We start from the raw sequence: 22,017 nt of genomic DNA on the forward strand, positions 1-22,017 counted from the left end.
CTTCATCATACTTGTCCCCGCTCGAATAGCAAACTTGGGCTTTCTTGTTTCCATATTCGTCCAAGTTGCAATCTTTTGTCAAATGTGGACCACTACATCTCTCGCAACCAACTCTAATTACATGAATGGATTGGTCCATTTGTGTTAATCTTCTCTCCATAGTGCTAAGCATTGCCATCACTGCAGCCATCTCTTCAGGTTGTGCACCCCCAACTCCTTTAATGTCTTCATTCATTGGATTATGATATTCACGAGAGTGTTTTGCGAATTCTGCAATTAATTCCCTGACTTCGCCCAGATCTTTCTTTGTAAGTGGTCCTTGAGAATCAAGGAGTTGTCTTGTCATCACGTTTACCCCGTCATAAAATATTGACACCTCTTGTTGAATGTTAAGGTCATGTTGAGGACAATTCCCTAACAACCCTTTGTAATGGTCCCAAGCTTCATAAAGTGACTCTCCCAGGTTTTGCTCAAAATTGGCTATTGCATTTTTGAGTTTAGCAATCTTGGATGGTGAACAGAATTGGTCTAGAAACTGCTCATGCATTTGAGCCCATGTAGTTACGGTACTGGGTGGGAGTGCTTTTAACCAATCCTTTGCAGCTCCTTTAAAGGTAACAGGAAGCATCCTTAGCAAAGCGATGTCTCTGTTAATATTTGGGACATTGAAGTAATCAACAATGTCATTCACTTCATCTAAGTGTTTGAATGCATCCTCATGATCCTTTCCATAGAATGGGATATCCTTTAGTGCAGAAATGATATGCCCTTTCAACTCGAATTTGGCAGTGGCAGGGATTGCAGGTTGTACTAAGCCTGAACCAACATCATCTCGAATTCTCTTTCTGTAAGCTCCCATGGACATTTCTTCAATATTTGTCATCTCGTTCCTTTGCTCGTTCTCGGGTTCGCTCGTATGTTGTGCAAATTCAGGCTCGGTATCGTATTCGGATTCGGTTTGGACGGGTATTTGATCCAAGTGTTCAAGCTTGCTCTTGTTCTTTGAGGATGAACTTGACTCCCCCGTTTTCTTCCCCGATTTCATTGAAAACACTGATTTGAATTCTTGTAAGGGCGTCTTCTTCTTATGAACTGCAGACTTGAGATCTTCAAGTGGTATTACCAAAGGGGTGTTAGAGCCTCTGGTCATGAACTCCTGCAAACTAAACAAGGATAAAAACATAAAACCGTACTAAGAGAATAAACTAAAAAAAAAAAAAAAAAACTAAGTCACAGTCTTCACGTCGTGAATCTATATACTCACGTCGTGAGTTCTGTAAAAAAAAAAATAAACCTTCCTAGAAACGAAAAAAAAACTAAGCAAATTAAAAATTGAAAACAGAGAATAAAAACTAATACTAAAAAAAACTTTTGCTGGAAAATGAACTTTTTGTAGGTTTTACCCCACAAAAAGGACCGATTAACCTCAAGCAAATAAATAATAAATTAAGTCGTTCCTCGGCAACAACGCCAAAAAATTGATGTGCACGGAAGTACCCACTAATTTTAATATTTATAACCAAACAAACTTAGACTAACTATGCACTTATAGGCAGTGTACCTAGTCAGATTACAGTATAGCTTAGGTAAGTCGGGTGTCGATCACAAGGAACGATGTTATCAATTACTTTATTTACTACTAAATTAATCTAATTATTAACAAGCTAAAAGGGTTTTTTTTTTTTTATCTAATTTTGCAAGTTTAGATGAACTTAATTCTTTAACAATAACTTAATCAATAAACAAAAACACTTCTATTAGATCGAATCCACTTTCACTCAATGGTTATACATTAGCTATAACTATTACTGTTGGTGACCAATTAAGATAGTATTAGTAATTTAGTTCTAAATCTACTAATTATTAATCAATTCATGTAATTCTATTTATGTTCATACAATAGTTAACACATAATCAATTATTAAATAAGATTGGAGCCATGAAAGATTAATTAATCAAAACACACTTACAGTCATAATATGAGTTCTCTAACACAGCTTAATTTAATTATTCTATTACTAATCTAAGATTGGTTTGATCTTAGCTCCAATAACTAGTGTTCACTAAATTATTAGGTATTTAAGTTCATGCAGAATTGTGTTCACTAACTACACAAAACAAGAATTCAAAGAAATTAAATAACTTCTTCAAGCATGCTAGGTAAAATCAATCAACACAAGCATATCACCAACAATTAAGGTTAAATCTAATGCATTAAAACCATGAGTTCCAGCTTCATCTAGCTAACAGAAGCAGCTAGATTTAGCTGGACATATTAACAGGTAAACAAATGAATATTATAATCCAAAACATATTAAAGTGTACAAAACTACGAATCAACTTATGTACTTCTACTTCCTTGGTGTTGAAATCAGCTTCCAGGTCTTCTTCCTCTCTGAATTTTCGTCTTCAGGAACCCCTCTTAGCCACCAAAAGTCTTCCAAGTCGTAGGGTACAAGGATATATATATATTTTCTGGAAAATCACGTTCCACGTCGTGGCAGGAAGCTCCACGTCGTGAATTATGGAACTATCCGTATTTGCCAAGGATTCTTTCTTCGCGCACTTATCTTCTGGAAGGATCGAGTCCACGTCGTGGCCTTTACTCTCACGTCGTGGCTTCAACATATTCCGTGAATTTCTTCATCCTTTGTGCTTCAAGTCTCCAATGTTCCATATATTGTCACTTTTGGTCCCTCTCTTTGAAAATGCTTTATTTTGGCTGCAAATAACATTTTATCCTTATAAGTATCATAATTCTATATAAGTAACCAAAATAATAATAAAATGTAGATTAATATTGCCTAAAAATCTGTATAAATATGACAATATCACACACCCATCCATCCACCCACCCACCCACACACACCCACTCACTCACAAACATACACGTACTCCCTAACACACACACACACACACTCACTCACTCACTTACTCAAACACACACACACACACCCCTACCCACACATACACCAACACCCATGCCCACCCCCACCCCTACCCCCTCCACCCCCACACACACACATACACACACCCAACACCATTACCACAATCACCGACCTACCATCACCATCACCACTACCACCACCATTGTCTCCGCCGCCATCACCACCACTGCCATAATTGCTGCTGCCACCACCGTCACCGCCCTTACCCCCACCCTACCACTGCTACCATTTTCTAAAATTGAAAACCGATAGAAAAATACACATCAAAACACGTTTTCTAATTTTCTAAAACTGAAAATGAAAAATGAATAAGTTTTAACTAAACACATTTTCTAAATATTCCAATAAAAACTAGAAACGGAAAACGCAAACTGAGAAGGGAAAACGAAAAACGAAAAATGAAAACTGTTTTTCTGTAACTAAACACAACATAAGACCCACTGGGATATGAGGGAACGGTCTGTGAATCTACGGTTGGTTTCCGAAGGGAAACACAAATTCAAAATCGTTAGAACATATCTTTCCTACATGCTTCAATTATCAAATTTAGATCAGATTGTTTTGTAAAATTTGTAAATAGATAACCTTGTAATTTGTTTAATTTTAAATTTACATATTACTTGTAATGTTTAAAAAAAGTATTTCTTATGTAAAATCTATAAATATATCACCTTGTAATTTGTTTAATTTTAAATTTAGATTTTAATTGTAATGTTTTAATTTAGGTAATTAAATTAAATTTGAATATGTATTTATAACCTATGGCATACTAAGGCCCAAAAAGGAATTAAGTAATTCTATTTTTTAAGGAAATTTATTTAATGTGGGAAAATGCAATTAAAAAAGAAGAACCACAAAAGAGACACGTGACATATAAAACTAATGAGGAGGTGTAATACTTTGACACATAGAAAAAGGATATGAAACCTATAATTTTATTAGAATATATATATATATATATATATATATATATATATATATATATATATATATATATATATATATATATATATATGATTAGGTTATTGTATTCGAACTAATTATTTTACATCTATCGTATGTTATGAGAATTACTAAGATAATAAGTTGTTTAGCAATGCGAATACGTTCTACCTTACAAGAATATCGTCATTTTCATGAATTCTCGTTAATTTTATTTTATTTTTTGTTCTAACACATCGTTTTTCACTCATTTTCATTCTGTCAGAATACGAACCAATAAAACATTCTGACATAAATAAGAATAATAATAATAAATGTATAATAACCTTATAGACGATTTAATTAGTGAGAATGTGTGTTAATGACAATATTTATGTAAGATTAAACGTATTTATATTATCAAATAATATATATATATATATATATATATATATATATATATATATATATATATATATATATATATATATATATATATATATATATATATATAACGACGTTCATCATCGGCAATAATAAGGACAGAACAAGAAAGTAACTTATAAGCAAATGAAAATGTTCACATAAATCAAAACGAAAGAAATGTATGTTTCTGTAGCAGAAAACGACCATTTATGTACAACATCTACAAGTCCTCATCTGCTCATCTTTTACCCTTTAAGTTCCTGTAATAAAACACGCAATATATCACATCTCAATAGAACTTATTTGTTTGAATTTTATTTAAGGCTATGTTAAAATTTAAAACCGTATGCAGGTACTAACATTTTATTGCTATAATATTCATGGCCCATTATTTACAATCTCCATGATTATTATTAGTTTTATAGCGGTGATTAGATTTATAATCATCACACACTAATCAAGGAAGGATCATTTTCCAGCCTCATACTATCGGCGCAACAACGAAAAATAAATCATCGTTTTTTAATAATGATCTTTCAATGCTACAAAAGCAACAAAACTGTTGACAGTTAAGTTAGCCATGGGTAAGTTGAAGTTCTTAATAGTTATTTTATCGTTAATGTAAACGAAGTTTACTTTCTAGCTTTTTGAAATGGAGTTTTTTTTTAACATAGTTAAATGAAGGGTATAGCACTTACTTGAAAATCAATTGCATCCTCAAGTTTGTCGATGATTGTGTCCATTGTGGGTCGTTCCCGAGAAACAAAGCTTATGCATTGATAGGCAATTTCTTTGAATGTATGAAAACTACGAGTATCAATTTGATCTTTGATATCAGGATCAATTAATCTCTCCGGTCCGTTTTCATAATAGCGTCGGACAAGATTTATCAAATGTTGTGGGTTACCATCTACAAACTCTATTTGGTGATAAGCTGGCCTCCCACTCAACATTTCAAAAAACACAACGCCTAATGAATATATGTCTGACTCTTTGCGGAGAATGCCACTTCCATAGTAAATGGGGTCCATGTAGAAGTTGGTACCAGAAACTTTAGTAAAAATTTGACTACTTTCCTGATTTCTTGGGCCTTCTGTTGACAAACCAAAATCACAGATTTTAGCTTCTAGATTTTCATCCAACAAAATGTTCCCACTCTTGATATCCCTGTGTATTACTCTGTGGTCCTTCCCTAGACCCGAGTGAAGGTAGTCAAGTCCTTTTGCTGCTCCCAAGCAAATCTTAAGGCGTTGTGCCCATGTTAGGGAACGCCTCTTAATCGGGTCTACAAGATAATAATCAAGGCTTCGATTGACTGCATATTGGTAAACTATAATCATCTGATCGTCTTCATCACAGTAGCCAACAAAAGGGATGATGTTTGGATGGTGGAATCTAGAAATCAGATTAAGCTCAGCATGAAACTCCTTCTTCCCTTGGTGACCTTTTGGATTAAGGCGTTTGATGGCAACTGTGCAATTTTGCCAGCTTTGAGACAGTTGTCCTTTGTAAACCATACCAAATCCACCTTCTCCGATCAAAGTTTGAGGGTTGAAAGTTCTGGTTGCCAAGTTGATCTCGTTTAGTGATATTTGATAGCTATCCAGGCTTCGTGTGGTAATGTTATAAGCTGCTCCATGGTTCTGTGTGCATAACAACAAAAACAAATTTACTTAGAGATGCCTTGCTATTTTTGAGCTTTATTGAAAAATATGACAACAACAGTCCTTCGTAACATGAATCTTACAACCTCACATGTGATATTCTTGTTCATTGCATTTTTTAATTAAGATATTTAATTGATGAAATAGTATCAAACCCCCTTTTTTTATTTTAATATCTTAAGTTAAATTATTAACTATTTATTTGAACCAACATCATACCCGTTCCCCGAGAGTTCGACACCTTTTCTTACCTTAGACTATATTACTTTACCACCGGGTACACTAACTAGTTGTGTTTTAAAACTAGTTGAGATTCCATATGATTTTATAAATTTAAAAGTAATGGCAGTAAATCCCACATCAATCCCACATAGGTAAATCGATCTCTTTTTATTAGGATCATTTTTCGATAATATTGGGTGGGATCGTATGATCTGATTTTTAGAGCGTAAAATCATTCATAAAATTGTATCATCTTTACTATTTTCTAAAAAAATTCAAATATTTTTATTGGATTAACAATGTAGAATACACCTTTTAATTTGTTTATTGTTAAATAGTGTTTGGATATATATTTTTTCTGTTTCAAACTATTTATTGTTAACCAGATAGTTAACATATGGATGCAAATTAATTTTTATGTTTTAAATTGTTTTTTTTGAAGGATCTTACGATGTGATTCAATCTTATGATAACGATCTTACAAAACATTAAACAATCATATATAAAATGTAATGAACTCCTTTTTTATTCTAACATGTTGTACAGGTTGTAGAAAGTCATTTTTTAATTTTATGTTTCTGGCCTAAGTTCTAAATTTTGTTGGAAGTTTTATATAATTTTTTTTCACAAATTCGCTTCAAAAATACTTTTTTACAATTTTTTCTATACTTTTTAAGGATTCTTTTTTAAAATTTTATATATCTTCTTGCAAAATTTTTATATTATTTTACAAGATTTTTATACTTGTATTACAACTCTTTTAAATGATTTTTTTGTACACTTTTATACATTTTCGTTCACAATTAGACTGTGGGGAGTGGTTATAGCCAAACCACCAGCCAACACAGTGTCACATAGATATTTGAGCATTCCACAACCAACCAATAGGTTGTGGAAATGGTGTTTACCGGTGGTTGGTAGTGAAGAGGCAAAAAGAATGAGAGGGAAGGAGAGAAAATGGAAAGTGTCATAACCATTAGCCAATCATCTTATGCGTCTTGACAACCACTTCACAACCAACCCATCGGAGCCTGGGACGGTGTTCACGTGTAGATTGGTTTGCTACATAGGATCTCACGGGTGAAATAACCATCTTTATGGTAATATACAATTGTTTTAAACTATTTTTTTTTAACTAATTTAGAAATTTTCATTTTTTTTATAAAATTTTAAAGCTTATTTATACTATTTTTTGAAATTGTATTACAACCTTTTAGAGCTTTATTACACTTACATAAAATCATTTCTACATATATTTTTTAACTGTTATTTTTTATTTTTTGTTATTTATTTATTTAATTTATTTTTTACATTTAGCGTTGTTTTTACCCTTATTTACTATGAAAAATTTTATAAAAAGTTTTTAAAAAATGTTAAAAAGTTTATAAACTTTTTACAACTATTTCTAAATTTTTATTAGACATTATATATATAAGTTCTGTAAGAAATAAATATTTGGTAGGAAATGGTAAGAATTGAAACATTTGTATGGTTTTTGGTGAATTACAAAAATGAAAATTTGTATAATACAAATTAATATATAAAAAGATTCTAAGAAAATGCAACGCTGATTTATTCTTGCAATTATTCACTAAAGTTGTCCTAATATAGAATCAAAACTCGATTAAAAAAATGAATCATCAATCCTTTTTCCAAGTGCTTTTTTTTTTTTGTGAATAATGTTATATTTGTATTAAATGGTGATTTATTTCGTTGGTTGACCACATAACATGGAAATGGAACACTTATTACCATTCCTGTCATATACATACACACACACACACACACACACACACACACACACATATATATATATATATATATATATATATATATATATATATATATATATACACACACAAACACACACATACATATATATTAAAAAGCTCAATAGAGAACTATAATTAATCAAGGTACCAAGAAACCAATCCAAACCATCGAAATTTAAAGCCATCAACCGCAAAAGGAAGAGTTGTAGACATTTACAATGGACACGCATGCACCAGATTATACCAAAACTCACTTCCTTTATTTTAGTCCATGTTTTTTCTTGAAAAAAAAACCGACTATACCATTATTCATAATTTTCCATCCTCTTTCGATAGAGATCTATATTGATATATAAAAAATGATTTTTTTTTTCTCGAAAAAAAAAACCCAATTCATTTTCTTTGTTTTTTTAGAAAAGTTAAAGTTTGTTTTTATCGAAAAAAAATTAATAAATATATTAAAATTCATATTTTTTTGGTAGTTGTTAAACATAAATTCATATTGATGTAAAAAAAAATCTAAACTTTAGTTTAGATTTATATTGTGAATTTGCTCAGCTCAGATTCACAATGTAAATAGTAGTAAGTCATATTCACATTGTAAATTTTGAAAACTGAATTATATACGGTTTAGATTCACAATGTGATCAAATCCAATTATTGACTTTATAAAATTAATTTATGAGTGATCAAAACGTTAAAATATTAAAAAATTAAATCGAAATATATATTTCGATTTATATGTAAATTTCACTAAATTAATTTGTGAATGATTAAAGAGTTGAAATAATAAGTCAGATTCACATTGAAAATGTTAAAATTGAAATATTACAATTCATATTCGCTATGTGAATCTGAACTGATCAACACTTTTTTTAATTGATGTTGATGTTTATTAATAATGGACAAAAAATTATAATTTTTGGTATAATTAGTTTATTTGGGATAAAAATAAACTTAAATATTGGTAAAAAACAACAAAACGAAGTGAGTTTTTTTTGAGAAAAAAAGTTTGTTTTATATATTAACATGGTTCTTTATGGAAGGAGGACGAAAACTCATGAACGGTATATTCGTTTATATATATATATATATATATATATATATATATATATATATATATATATATATATATATCATGGCATAAAAAATTTAAACGAAGAAAAAAGAGGTGCAATTTTTTATATAATCCGGTGTATATGCTTGTAATGTACAATTCAACAACTATTCCCTTGGCCGTTGATCGTTATGACAACGCTCACGATTGATTCTTTGTTAATAATAGTTCTCTATTGCAAAAACGTAAGTAAAAAAGGTCAAAAGAGTGTAAAAAGAAGCTTTTAAAAGTGGTAAACACAAGTTTAAAAAATGGTTGTGAAATGTTGTAAAAAACTGTTAAAAGATTAAATAAAAATTGTACAAAAAGCATAGAAAAATTGTAATATTAGTTTGAAAAGGCTGAAAAATATTATAAAAATGTTACAAAAAGTAGATAAAAAGTTTTAAAGAAGCCTTAAAAGTTTAGAAAAAAAGTAGTAAAAAAACTTGGTTTGTAAAAACTTTGCTTATGCAAAATTTGTAAAAAGAAATATCCAACCAAACTCATACTAAAATTTAATTAAAACATAGGCGAAAACTATAAAATTGAAAGATGATTTGTTTACTGCGATGGAAATTGCTTATGCACTTTGTTGAATATACCGCCTTGTTTAATTTTTTTTTTGCAACTTGCACTAACAAACCATTTTTTAAACAGTTTTACAAATGGCCCATCTTTACAAACACTCCCTTATTCAAGTAAAATTTTATTTCAATGTTGAATGGAAAAACTTACTTGAAAGTGGAGTACTTCCTGAATCCTCTTGATGATCCTGTTCATAGTTGGGCGATTGTCTATGTTGGTACTGATGCATCGATAAGCGATCTTCTTAAATGTATTCAAAGAATGATTGTTAATTTGATCTCTGATACTGGGATCAATGAGCTTCTCCAGGCCCTCATCATAGTAGCGGTTGACCAGTTGTATGAGTGTCTGTTTCTGACCATCATAAATGCTCCTTTTATCGTAAGGGAGCATCCCACTCAAAATTTCAAACATGACAATCCCAAATGAGTACACGTCTGATCCTGCATTGACCATGCCACTTTCTTTGTAAATGGGATCTATGTAGTATCGGTTACCCGCAGCAGGTTCGTAGACTGGTGGCTGATTTGGGTTCACAAATCGTGAAAGTTTAAAATTGCAAATTTTTGTGTCCAGATTGTCATCTAACAATATAGTTTCACTGTTCACGTTTCTGTGAATTACTGCCATGTTGTCCCCAAGACCTGAGTGGAGGTACTTGAGTCCTGTCGCTGCCCCGAGACAAATCTTCATGCGTTGTGCCCATGTTAAACAACAACTCTTATTGGGGTTGTGGAGATGGTTATTAAGGCTACCATTGCTTGCAAATTCCATAACTAAAATCATATCATTGCCTTGATCACAATAGCCAATTAAAGAGATGATGTTTTCGTGGTTAAAGCTGGACATCATCTTAAGTTCAGTAAGGAACTCATCTTTTCTTTTGTATCCGTTGTGATTGAAGTCTTTGAATGCAGCTATGCGGTTTTGCCATTGTTTAAAGAGTTGTCCTTTGTAGACTTCACCAAATCCAGCTTCTCCAATACAAGTTTCAGGACTGAAGTCTCTGGTGGCCAATCTGATTTCCTCTAGTGGAATTAGAAAACGATTTAGATTTTCATATTCAAGGCTTCGTATGGTAGCTGTTGGAGAAATACGGGGGTTCTGCAAATACAAACAGAACCGAGTTTGCTTAAAGGTATGTCTTGATTCTGCCATTTACCTAAATAAATTATATTCCAGCACTTCCCATTTAACTTTTGTTTTCTTTATATATACATGACATGGCAAGTTGGGGTTATAAAAATTACAATTTTACAATTCTCTAGTTGACCTCTGTTTTTGTTCATGTTATGAAACAGTTGTAACATCTGAGACCGTTAGGATTAGGGGTGTAAATGAATCAAACGAACACGAACAAAGGCTTGTTTGTGTTCGTTTGTTTGACTTTAACCGAACAGCTAAACGAACTAACTTTTTATGTTTGTGTTTTTTCGTTAAGCAGTTTAATGTGTTTATGTTTGTTTATGTTTGTTCGTTTAGTTGATAAACGAACACAAATGAACACAAACGAAAATAAACAAACATAACCAAACACAAAGTCAAACGAACTTAACCTAACATCTATTAACAAGCACAAACATATAATAAAGAGTTTTTACTTTAGTATTGCATTAGTTTATTGTGTATACACGTACATGTATATAATAATAATAATAATAATAATAATAATAATAACAATCATAAATAAACGAATGAACATAAACGAACAAACGTAAACAAACATTAACAAACGAACGTAAATGAACCTAAATAAATGAATGTAAATGAACCAATGTAAACAAACGTTAACGAACGTAAATGAATGAACAAGAGCATTGTTCGTGTTTGTTCGTTTAACTAAACGAACTAGATATCTTGTTCATGTTCGTTTATTATTAAATAAACAAACGTAAACGAACTTTCTGCCGAATACTTCACGAACTGTTCGCTAAATGTTCAATTCATTTACAGCCCCTAGTTACGATAGAAGCCCTATGATTTCTATCTATCATGTACCATAATTTTAAATAAAAGAAAATTACAAAAAAAATTCGTAGAGTTGGAAAGTTTGAAATGATAATGGTCGGTTTTAGCCAAAGCATCTAAATTCTTTTAAACCAAGTGGGTAGCTTGAGACTAGTCAAAAAAGTCTTGGTAAGACAGAAAAATGTGAGAGACCCCACCTAAATTAAAATTACTAGTTACTACGAGTTCTATCGTGTTGAAAGTTAAAGCTAGACTTCCTTTAGTATAATCACATAAAAAAACTTACTTGCAAATCCATTGCTTCCTCAATTCTCTTGATGATCATGTCCATCATAGGGCGATCCTTTAAGTTCCAACGAATGCATTGATAAGCAATATCCTTGAATATATTGAAAGAACGCATCTTAATTTGATCTCTTATATAAGGATCAATTAAGTTGTAGAGTCCCTCATCATAGTGGTGTCGGACCAAATTTATGAGTGTTTGTGGCTCATCACCATCAATGCTCCTCTTATGATAACCTAGCATCCCGCTTAACATTTCAAACAAAACAACCCCGAATGAGTAGACGTCTAATTCTGTGTTGACACTGCCACTTTGTTGGTAAACCGGATCCATGCAATAATCGGTACCTGCAACAAGTTCATAAGCGTGTGGCTGATTTCGCTTGACTAATATCGACAAATAAAAACTGCTAATTTTTGCTTGCATATTCTCATCTAAGAGTATATTTTGGCTCTTCACATCTCTGTGAATTACTACGCTGTCTCCACCAAGACCCGAGTGAAGATACTCGAGTCCTCTTGCTGCTCCTAAGCAAATCTTGAGGCGATCCGCCCATGTTAGTAAACGCCTTTTATCGGGGTCTTCAAGATAGGCATCAAGGCCTCTATTCACGGCGTATTCAGAAACCGTAATCCTCTGATTGCTTTCATGACTGTAGCCAATGAAAGGGATGATATTTTGATGGTGGAATCTGGAAATAATCTTGAGGTGGTTACGAAACATGCGATCTTCTTTACGACCATCTGGATAAATGCGATCGATGGCAACACTGCGGTTTTGTAGTTGTGCTTTGTAGACATCACCAAGTCCACCACGACTGATCAGAGTTTCTTGACTAAAGTTTTGGGTGGCCGAAAGGATCTCCACCAGTGGAATTACAAACTTTTCCAGGTCAACCCCTGATTCTGAAGAAGAAGACATTGTTTTATGAAATTACTTCGTGGCTTTGTTTGTGTATAATTCTGTGAACATAAACAAAATTGTGTTTAATTGCTTAGAGATGATTAGATCCACCCTCGCGACTCAATTTATATTGTTCTTAGATTAAAAAAATATCATAAAGAGTTGACTAGAACCAAATCCAGTAAATAATAATATCCCACTTGTACATCATATATTATATTATATATGTTGCGTTAATGCCTATCACCACCTAACCCTTTGTGTCAGCAATTGTGTAATTCTTATTTCTTTAATGATGCAATTATTGGTTATAACCTTGCCTGTTCGCATTACCAAACAAGCAAACATGTGATGCAAGTCATACCAATAAGTGTAGTATTCTTTAATTCGGTCTAGTTTGTCACCTTTCATCTTTATGGTCAAATACAATTTCATAAACTAACACAACTCGATATTGTATAAAGTCATTAGAACCATGATATATATATATATATATATATATATATATATATATATATATATATATATATATATATATATATATATATATATATATATATATATATATATAGGGTTAGGTTATAATATGGATGAACACCTATTGTGTTGACATGTGAATAATGCTATTTTATAAGAATTAGTAAGAGAATATGTTGTTTAATAATGTGAATACGTTCAATCTCATAGAACTATTGTTATTTTAATGAATTTTCACTAATTCAAATTATTTTTTGTTCTCATGCATTGGTTTTTTTTTTTATTATTATTTTTTTTAAATCTTACAGAATACGACTCAATAAACATTCTGATAGAATGAGAATAATTAAAAAAAAGTCTATAATAACCTTATATACGATTTAATTAGTGAAAATGCGTAATAATTACAATAATTATATAAGATTGAATTATTCATATTATCAAACAACATATTTTCTTTGTCATTCTCACGGAATAACATTATCCACACGTCCACACAATAGATGTTAATCTATATTTGAACCTAGTTCTCTCTCTCTCTCTCTCTCTCTCTATATATATATATATATATATATATATATATATATATATATATATAAGGTTGTAGAACTCGTTACTCGGTACCTGTTCGGCCGACTACCGAGTAGCGAGTACTCAGGAGTACTCGGGGAGTACTCGGATTTGGAAATTTGTGTAGAAATATTTTTAGTGAAATTATATATGTCAAAATCATAAGATAAAATCATAAGTTGATTGAAATATATAACAAAATTGGATACATGTGAATACACAAAAAATGAAAAAAAAACATAATGGTCTCACTTCGTGAATAATTACTCAAAAATTTAAGATATATGTGTAGTAATAATCGCATGTGTGTGTGTTAAATAATAATTCATTAAGTATATTATACATATTAATCAGCGAGTTGACCAGATCTCACAACACTACTAAGTTCAGTAAGGGGCCGATCGGGGAGTACTCGGGATTATGTAACTCGCCTCGGCAAGGGGGGGAATAGCGAGTACTCGGAAGAGTAATCGGCCAACTCGGCGAGTTTTACAACACTGTATATATATATATATATATATATATATATATATATATATAGGCTTAGGTTATAATGTGGATTTCTAGGTATTGTGTAGATGTAAGGCTAGTTTGTGGTCCAAGTATGTCACACCCCGAAACCGACGGCAGAAAATGTTCCTGGGTGGAGGACGTCATGCGTAATATCACAACCAATGTACATAGTAAGCATAGTAAACACAACCATCACATTACATAAGATTATTTACATTTGTTTCAAGTGTAGAAAACATAGATTAAACACATCAGTTTAAAAGCAAAAGTAAAGACAAGACTTCTGAATACTCCGTCTTCTCCAAAAATAAGCGAGATACCTGTTTAACGAGAACCTGAGATTACAAGCAATTTTAAAATATCAGCATAAAGCTGGTGAGTTTATAAGTAAGTTCGTTCTGGTGAAAGAAGATGTTCCTTTAGTTTTATGAAAAGTCATTTGTTAGGGTGCAAGGTCACTCTTGGATGTAGTGTTTTAGGCTTTCCCTCTTGTATGTGTAAATGGGTTGAGTCTTTCCTATAAATAGGAAGTGAGTGACTCCCATTATGTAAGAGAATCCATTTTGGAGTGTTAGACTAGAGAGAGAAACTTTGTACAAACCCATTTGTATATTCTTTCTAGATCTAATAAGAGCTTACAAAGATTTATTTACTCCTTGTGTTCTTTATTTTTCATGATGATTCACTAGATCTTTCATATTCCGCACATGCCATCATAATCAACACCACTACAATTGGTATCAGAGCGGGTGTTCTTGATTTCATCAAGAATTGATCCTTGATGACAATTTTGATTTAGTGATTCATTTTATGATCTTGGATCTTCTTGATTTAGAGATTTTTTGGATTCTAGAAATCGAATTCATCTTTGATTCTATTCATAATTCGATTTTCTTCACTAGAATTCAAGTGATTTTTACTTTCTCTCTCTAGAAAACCCATTCAAAATCACTTTCTTTCTCTAGAAATCTTCAAGTTTTTTGTGATCATGGTGCGTTTGGAGTATGATTCTTGGGTTGTAATCATTGAAGGTGTGAAATACGAAGTCAACAAATTTCAATTCTATGGATTATTGTTGAAAGGAGGTTTGATTTCATGGGATTCTTTGGTTTCTTATGGAGGTTTGAAAGATGATTATGGAAGATTGATATTTCAACAACTTTTGAAGATTGAATGTTTATATGATCTTTCCATGTTCATGATAGCTCGTAGCAAGAATCGAGAGGAAGGAGAAGAAAGAGACTTGTTTAATAAGAGATACATTTCTCTTGTTGAAAACCCAAGTGATCTTCATGCTCTTATGTTTGTTGAAGATGTTCTTGATGATCATCATGTTCTTGATGATGATGATGTTCAAGAAAAAGGAGTTCAAGTTGATTTTCAAGATGAAAAAGTTTTTTGCTCGATTGGAGTTCAAACCGATGATATTTTGTGTTCTTGTGATTCGTTTGAAGGAATGATTCCTTATCGGAAGCCGGTGATCCAAGAAAATCACAAGTATCAAACTCCAAAAGATTTGATTCAAATTCACAAAGTTGATGTTGTGGAAAGTGGGTTTGTTCATGAGATCAAGTCTTCAAGAAGCAAAAAGATGAGAAAGAAAAAGAAGAAGAAGATCAATCGCAAAAACAAGCGGGCTTACTCATAAAAATCGTCAAATGTTGTGAAGCCGAAATCCGTGAAGCAAATTTTGGTTCCAAAGCAACAATCTCCAAATGTTGCATTGAATTTGAAGTCAAAACCCAAAAGTGTTGGTGGTTCTTTTGAAGTTGTTCTTGGATCGTTAAAGAACATGAAGAACACAAAGAACGAGTTGTACATCTCGCATAATGGGTGGTACAATGTTCAAATTGGAGATTTTCTCGTTCCAACCAAAGAACCAAGATCGTCTAAATTTGATTCGATCGTTGCAAATAGAACTCGATTCATCAAAAAGGTATCTCAAATTCTCAAATGGATTCCAAAACATCCATGATTGATCCAACTATTTTTTTTAGATCAAGCCCAAAACAACATTAATTTTGTTTTGATTAAATCATAAGCCCAATCCAATTTTCTCACTGTTCATTCAAGTTGGATTTATAGCCCAAATTAATGATCGAACATTTCATTTGTTGTTGACTTTTTGAGTCAATATTCTCGTTCACACTAAAAAGGAGTCTGTACTCGAACAAATTGGAATCGAAAGTATGGAGATTAAGATCGATTACAACTGGACATCGACAAGTGTATTCATTTGATATGATCGACATCAACTTGGCATTAGGAAAGATTGAAGTCTGATAATGAGTAACGAAGGCAGTGAAATTGTTTAGAGTATTATCGCTGATGAAGATTTTTGATTAATTTTGTTAGTCGATGCTTTGAAATAGGAACATTTGAGGTTGATTATTCACGATTTTGGATTCGATTGAGGTTGATTTGAAAACGAAAATGTCGATTGTTTGAGTATTGACGTCGAATCGATTTGCTTTTGGATAATCGACTGGATTTGGAAGTCAACATGAGTGGATGGAAATCGATATTTGAATATCGATATTTGATTATTGATTGTTCGAAATCGATAGGGATTTTTTGGATATGATAGATTCGAGAATGAAACTGAACGATCTCGTATGTTTGTTTTGGAGTTGATTGTTGTGAAGTTTAAGTCGATTTCACATCTGTAATCGAAAAGTCAAGAACATGATGAACAGCGATGAAGAACAGTTCGAATAGCATGTTTGATCTACAATTACTCTGAAAAGTTGTCGATTTGTTGTTTGTCATAAAATGAACGAAAAGTCAAACAAATGAAAGTCAAAGTTGGGATTCTGATGAACTGGAAAATGAATTGGAGGTCAAACGAGTTTCATTATCAGTTTGAAAGTTGTTTTGGAGTCTATTGCAACAAAAATCAGTTTTGTGAAGTTGATTTTGATCGAAAATCATTGGTTTGAAGTAGTCTGATTTCGAAGGTCGACCGGAACAAAAGGGAATGTTTGATTTTTGGAAAGCAAAAGCATGGAGGCTGGATTCGTTAATGGAAATCGACATTGTTCTTGATGTTCAATTAAGAGTTAAAGGAAAAAGTCAAAGCAGAAAAATGCAATGTTTGAGATGTTGATATTAACTTTGATTTTCGATTTTGCTTTATCAAGTGAATGAATGGTGTCAAGAAATCGATGTTGGTTAGCAGATGGCTTGATAATGAATAGATGAAGCTTTAAGATTGTTGAATTGGGATTAGTGAGTCGCTGTTAATGATGTAGCTTCGAAACTATTTACGATTTGGGTCCCTGACATTTCTAAGAAGTGGCAGAAATAGTCCAGTTTCGAATATTGAGGAAAAATTGTGAAGAATGCTAAGGTTTCATGTTCAGTCCCTATAGTTTATGCGAATTGACGCTTTCTACCCAGCTTTGAAAAAGGGGGAAAGTTTCGCATTTTTGGCTGTTTTTGGCGCAACGGGTCCCTGAAAGTTTCAGAAAGTGACACTTTCTACCTGGTTTTTGAAAAATCTTGCAACTTTCACCTAAAAAGTCAAAATTTTTCATAAATTGGAAATTTTTTTTGGCTTTTTCGTGATTGTTTTTCCGTGCAAGATTTTTGGTGATTCATTTTTGGTACACATCAAGGGGGAGTATCGTGAAGACTACTCCTCGGGCGCTTCTCACCCTTAATGGGTTTTATAATCATTTTTTTATTATAAAAAGGGGGAGAATGATGGGTATTCTAAGCTTCTCGGGTTTGTTGAATATTCATTTGTGGATTTGAAGACCGGTGTTACTTCGAGGGGGAGTTTGGTCTTGATCACGCTAGCTTGTTGGAGATTGAAGCCGAACATCCAATCCTAACTTTGAGGGGGAGAATGTTAGGGTGAAAAGTCACTCTTGGATGTAGTGTTTTAGGCTTACCCTCTTGTATGTGTAAATAGGTTGAGTCTTTCCTATAAATAGGAAGTGAGTGACTCCCATTATGTAAGACAATCCATTTTGGAGTGTTAGACTAGAGAGAGAAACTTTGTACAAACCCATTTGTATATTCTTTCTAGATCTAATAAGAGCTTACAAAGATTTATTTACTCCTTGTGTTCTTGATTTTTCATGATGACTCACTAGATCTTTCATATTCCGCACATGCCATCATAATCAACACCACTACAATCATTACCCAAGAAAATACCATATTTTCTTATAAAAGAACTTTAGTTATCCATTTGTTAAACATCAGTTTTATGAAAAGTATGTTATCCCAGGAAAAACCCTTATTTTCCTTAAAAGTTAATGTTTGAATATCGATTCGGAACGTAATGTACAAGTATCTACCATACTTGCATCGTTAAGTAAAGTTTCCTTGAAAGTTTAGTTAGCCTTGGAAAGTACGTTAGTTTTAACACATATATAAAACTAATCAGTAGGTAGTGAACTAATACCTAAGGGTGTTACCGTTACCCTCTAGTAATCAAAACAATTATTACTTTGAGGTTAGTTCACTAGGTGCATTATTACTAAAAGTAAATCTATGTTATCTAAGTTGAGAGTTCTATAACCTTACGATAGACTAGATATGACTCGAAACAAGGTCAGTATAAGATTTATGACTTTGTCACCCGTAGGTCTGCCGGTCTGGCTGTAACTAGCAGCGAGGTGCGGGGTAGTCAGCCTCGTATAGATCTATACACAGAAGTCACGTTCTCCCTCCAGGAGATTCTGGTTACAGGGGTAGTCCTACACTCTCGTACTCGGGGAGAGTGTTACCAAGGACATGTCTCCAACCATAAGATTAACAAATTTACAAGTAATAATATAGAAAATCCGTTTTATGAGTGTCATAATTCTCTTGTGAAATATAAAACATAACATTTTATAATGAGTTTTACAAGTATCATTGTTTTAGTTTTGAAAAACAAATCCACAGTTAAGTTCCTAGTTGGTTGGTAAAACGGTATTCGGTGTAAAAGCATATAGATCATGTAAACGTTTAATACGAAATAATAAGTTTTGAGTACAAGTTCCCTTGTACTCTTGCTTGTATTCCCCCCCCCCCCCTTGAAAAGCATGAAAAACACGGAAAAAATGTAGGGGTATGAACTCACAGTTTAACGTAGGTTTTGAGTGTCAACGGATGCCCTGAACGCAAGCAGTCCCTATTATTCATGTGGTAACACATATGCGAGTTAGAATTAGGGTGTTTCATGACTAAACATGATGGGAAATCACCCTTAAGACTTGGAATCACTAAGACTAAGTTTCTCATGTTCCAAACTTAGTGATCTATTCAAGTTTAGGGCCAAATATGGGCATTAGAATGGGTGTATGATCATCAAAGTGAGTGTGCGGTTGGGGAATGTGGCCAAGATTGAGTGTGAGGCTGCACACACTACAGAGGGTGTGCGTGGCCGTACACAGGAGTGTGTGGCCGTACACTCCTCATTTGAGTCCAAAAGTTGATTTTTGAAGTGATTTCTCTACACTAAGGGAAGTTCTGAATGTTTGCTGCCACCCTATGAAGGTGTGCGGCCGCACACCTTCAAAGGACGAAGAACATGATGAACATGTTGAAGTTATAAGATTAGATTCAAGTGTTTACCACTATAACCAACTCGATGATGGAGTAGTTCACGATTAGGAGGCCTTCAAAGTGTTCTTGGTTGATGATCTTAGAGAGAGAAAGTAGAGAGAGGAAAAGGTGCATTCATGAGAAGAAAGGAGTGAATGAAAGGGGTATCCACCAATATATAGGGTTGGGTGTGAGGCTGAGGGGTGTTTGCGGCTGGGTGTGTGGCTGGAGAGTGTTTGCGGTTGGGTGTGTGGCTGCACACCTGAGTGTGTGGCCGCACACACCTTCTTTGATGTGTTTGACCCAATTTTGTGATGCTAAACACTTTCTAACCCTTCCCAAGACTCACATCTAGATTATACTAAGCCTAAAGCACCCATATGGACCCACAAAATTCGTTAAAAGATGGTGAACTCAAGTTTTAATACCGATACACGGATCAATTACATAGGATAGAAGTTTCGGGTTGTCACATTATCCCCCCGTTAGAGGGAATTTCGTCCCGAAATTCAGGTATACAAATACAATCATGGATCTTAGAAAAGGTGGGGGTACTTCTGTCTCATTGAGTCTTCATGCTCCCAAGTGAATTCCAGACCTCGCTTGGCATTCCAGCAGACTTTCACTATTTGGATGCAGCTTGTTTTGTACGCTTGACCTCCCGATCCATGATTTCGATTGGTTCTTCCATGGAGTTCAAGTTTTCATTGATTTTTATCTCATAAAGCGGGAACACGAGGCTTTCATCGGATAGGCACTTCTTATGATTAGAGACGTGGAATACCGGATGGATGTTGCTAAGTTTTTGGGGTAATCCGAGTTTATAGGCTACGGGACCAATCCTGGCGAGAATCTCGAAGGGTCCTATGTACCTCGGGTTAAGTTTTCCATGCCTTCCAAAATGTATCATGCCTTTCCAGGGCGAGACCTTCAACAATACACGATCACCAACCTGGAATTCCAAAGGTTTTCGTCGTTTATCGGCGTAGCTCTTCTGTCTGTCTCTAGAAGCTTTCAATCGTTCTCGGATTTGCATGATCTTTTCGGTGGTTTCATGGATGATTTCAGGGCCAATGAGAGCACTGTCGGGGACTCCACTCTTAGCTATCTGCGTGTCCCCTACCTCAACCCAGCACAAAGGGGATCTGCACTTTCGGCCGTAGAGCGCTTCGAACGGGGCAACCTTGATACTGGTGTGGTAACTGTTGTTATACGAGAACTCGATCAAGGGTAAATGAGTGTCCCACGACTTTCCGAAATCAATGACACATGCTCTCAACATGTCTTCCAAAGTCTGGATAGTTCTCTCACTTTGCCAGTCCGTCTGAGGATGATACGTGATGCTCATGTCTAGTTTAGTTCCAAAAGCCTTCTGTAAAGACTGCCAAAATCTCAAGGTAAACCTGCTATCTCGATCGGAGATAATGGACACAGGTACACCGTGTAGTCAGACTATCTCTTGGATGTAGATTCGCGTAAGTCTTTCCGTCTTGAACGTTTCTTTTATCGGTAGGAAATGAGCGGATTTTGTCAATCGATCGACAATTAAGCAAATGGTATCGTACCCACTCGGAGATTTGGGTAATTTGGTAATGACATCCATAGAAATCATCTCCCATTTCCACTCAGGTATCTCGGGCTGCTGGAGTAAACCTGAGTGTTTCTAATATTCGACCTTTACCTTGGCGCAAGTCAGGCACTTGCCCATGAAGGTAGCGATTTCGGCTTTCATGTTTGGCCACAAGTAAAGCTTCTTGAGATCGAAGTACATCTTAACCGAGCCTGGGTGTACAGAGTATCTAGCCTTGTGGGATTCGTTCATGACAACCTCTCTAAAACCTCCGAACTTTGGGGTCCAGATCCGGTCCATGAAACAATAAACTCCGTCACCTCTGATCTAAAGATTCTTATCCATTCCCCTCAAGGCTTCGTTTAATACGTTCTCTGGTTTTAGGGCTTCCAACTGAGCTTCTCAAATTTGTGCGGATAAATGGGAATGGATGGTCATTGTTAACGCCTTTACCTTGCGGCTTGGACTTTCGTTTCGGCTAAGTGCATCTGCCACCACATTGGCCTTGCCGGGATGGTAGCAGATCTCGCACTCATAGTCACTAAGCAACTC

General features: G+C 33.8%; 1 protein-coding gene and 1 non-coding gene across 2 annotated transcripts; one reads left to right on the forward strand and one right to left on the reverse strand.

The window, feature by feature from the left end:
• The first annotated feature begins 392 nt into the window (after nt 1-392).
• LOC145080689 (small nucleolar RNA R71) lies at nt 393-499 on the forward strand. Its single transcript, XR_013695280.1, has one exon. It is a non-coding gene; the product is annotated as a small nucleolar RNA R71 (small nucleolar RNA).
• Nucleotides 500-4,410: 3,911 nt separating this feature from the next.
• Nucleotides 4,411-12,876, reverse strand: LOC145097856 (uncharacterized). The gene is made up of 4 exons (XM_079035514.1): nt 11,892-12,876; nt 9,788-10,741; nt 4,994-5,938; nt 4,411-4,555 (listed from the first exon to the last, which is right to left on the reverse strand). Exons 1-4 carry the CDS (start codon nt 12,810-12,812, stop codon nt 4,541-4,543), a joined length of 2,835 nt encoding a protein of 944 aa, XP_078891640.1. The 5' UTR covers nt 12,813-12,876; the 3' UTR covers nt 4,411-4,540.
• Between the last annotated feature and the right edge of the window lie 9,141 nt (nt 12,877-22,017).

The sequence above is a fragment of the Lactuca serriola genome, chromosome 1 (genome assembly GCF_051521515.1).
Source record: "Lactuca serriola cultivar US96UC23 chromosome 1, Lser_US96UC23_V15, whole genome shotgun sequence".
Lineage (NCBI taxonomy): Eukaryota > Viridiplantae > Streptophyta > Magnoliopsida > Asterales > Asteraceae > Lactuca > Lactuca serriola.

Bases quoted from the DNA above. Each gene is read 5' to 3' on its own strand.
- LOC145097856 (XM_079035514.1), bottom strand. From the start codon at position 12,812: ATGTCTTCTTCTTCAGAATCAGGGGTTGACCTGGAAAAGTTTGTAATT. The intron at 10,742-11,891 runs GTAAGTTTTTTT...TTGTATTTGCAG, and splicing joins AGGAAGCAATGGATTTGCAA to AACCCCCGTATTTCTCCAAC. The intron at 5,939-9,787 runs GTAAGTTTTTCC...TTATGCACACAG, and splicing joins AGGAAGTACTCCACTTTCAA to AACCATGGAGCAGCTTATAA.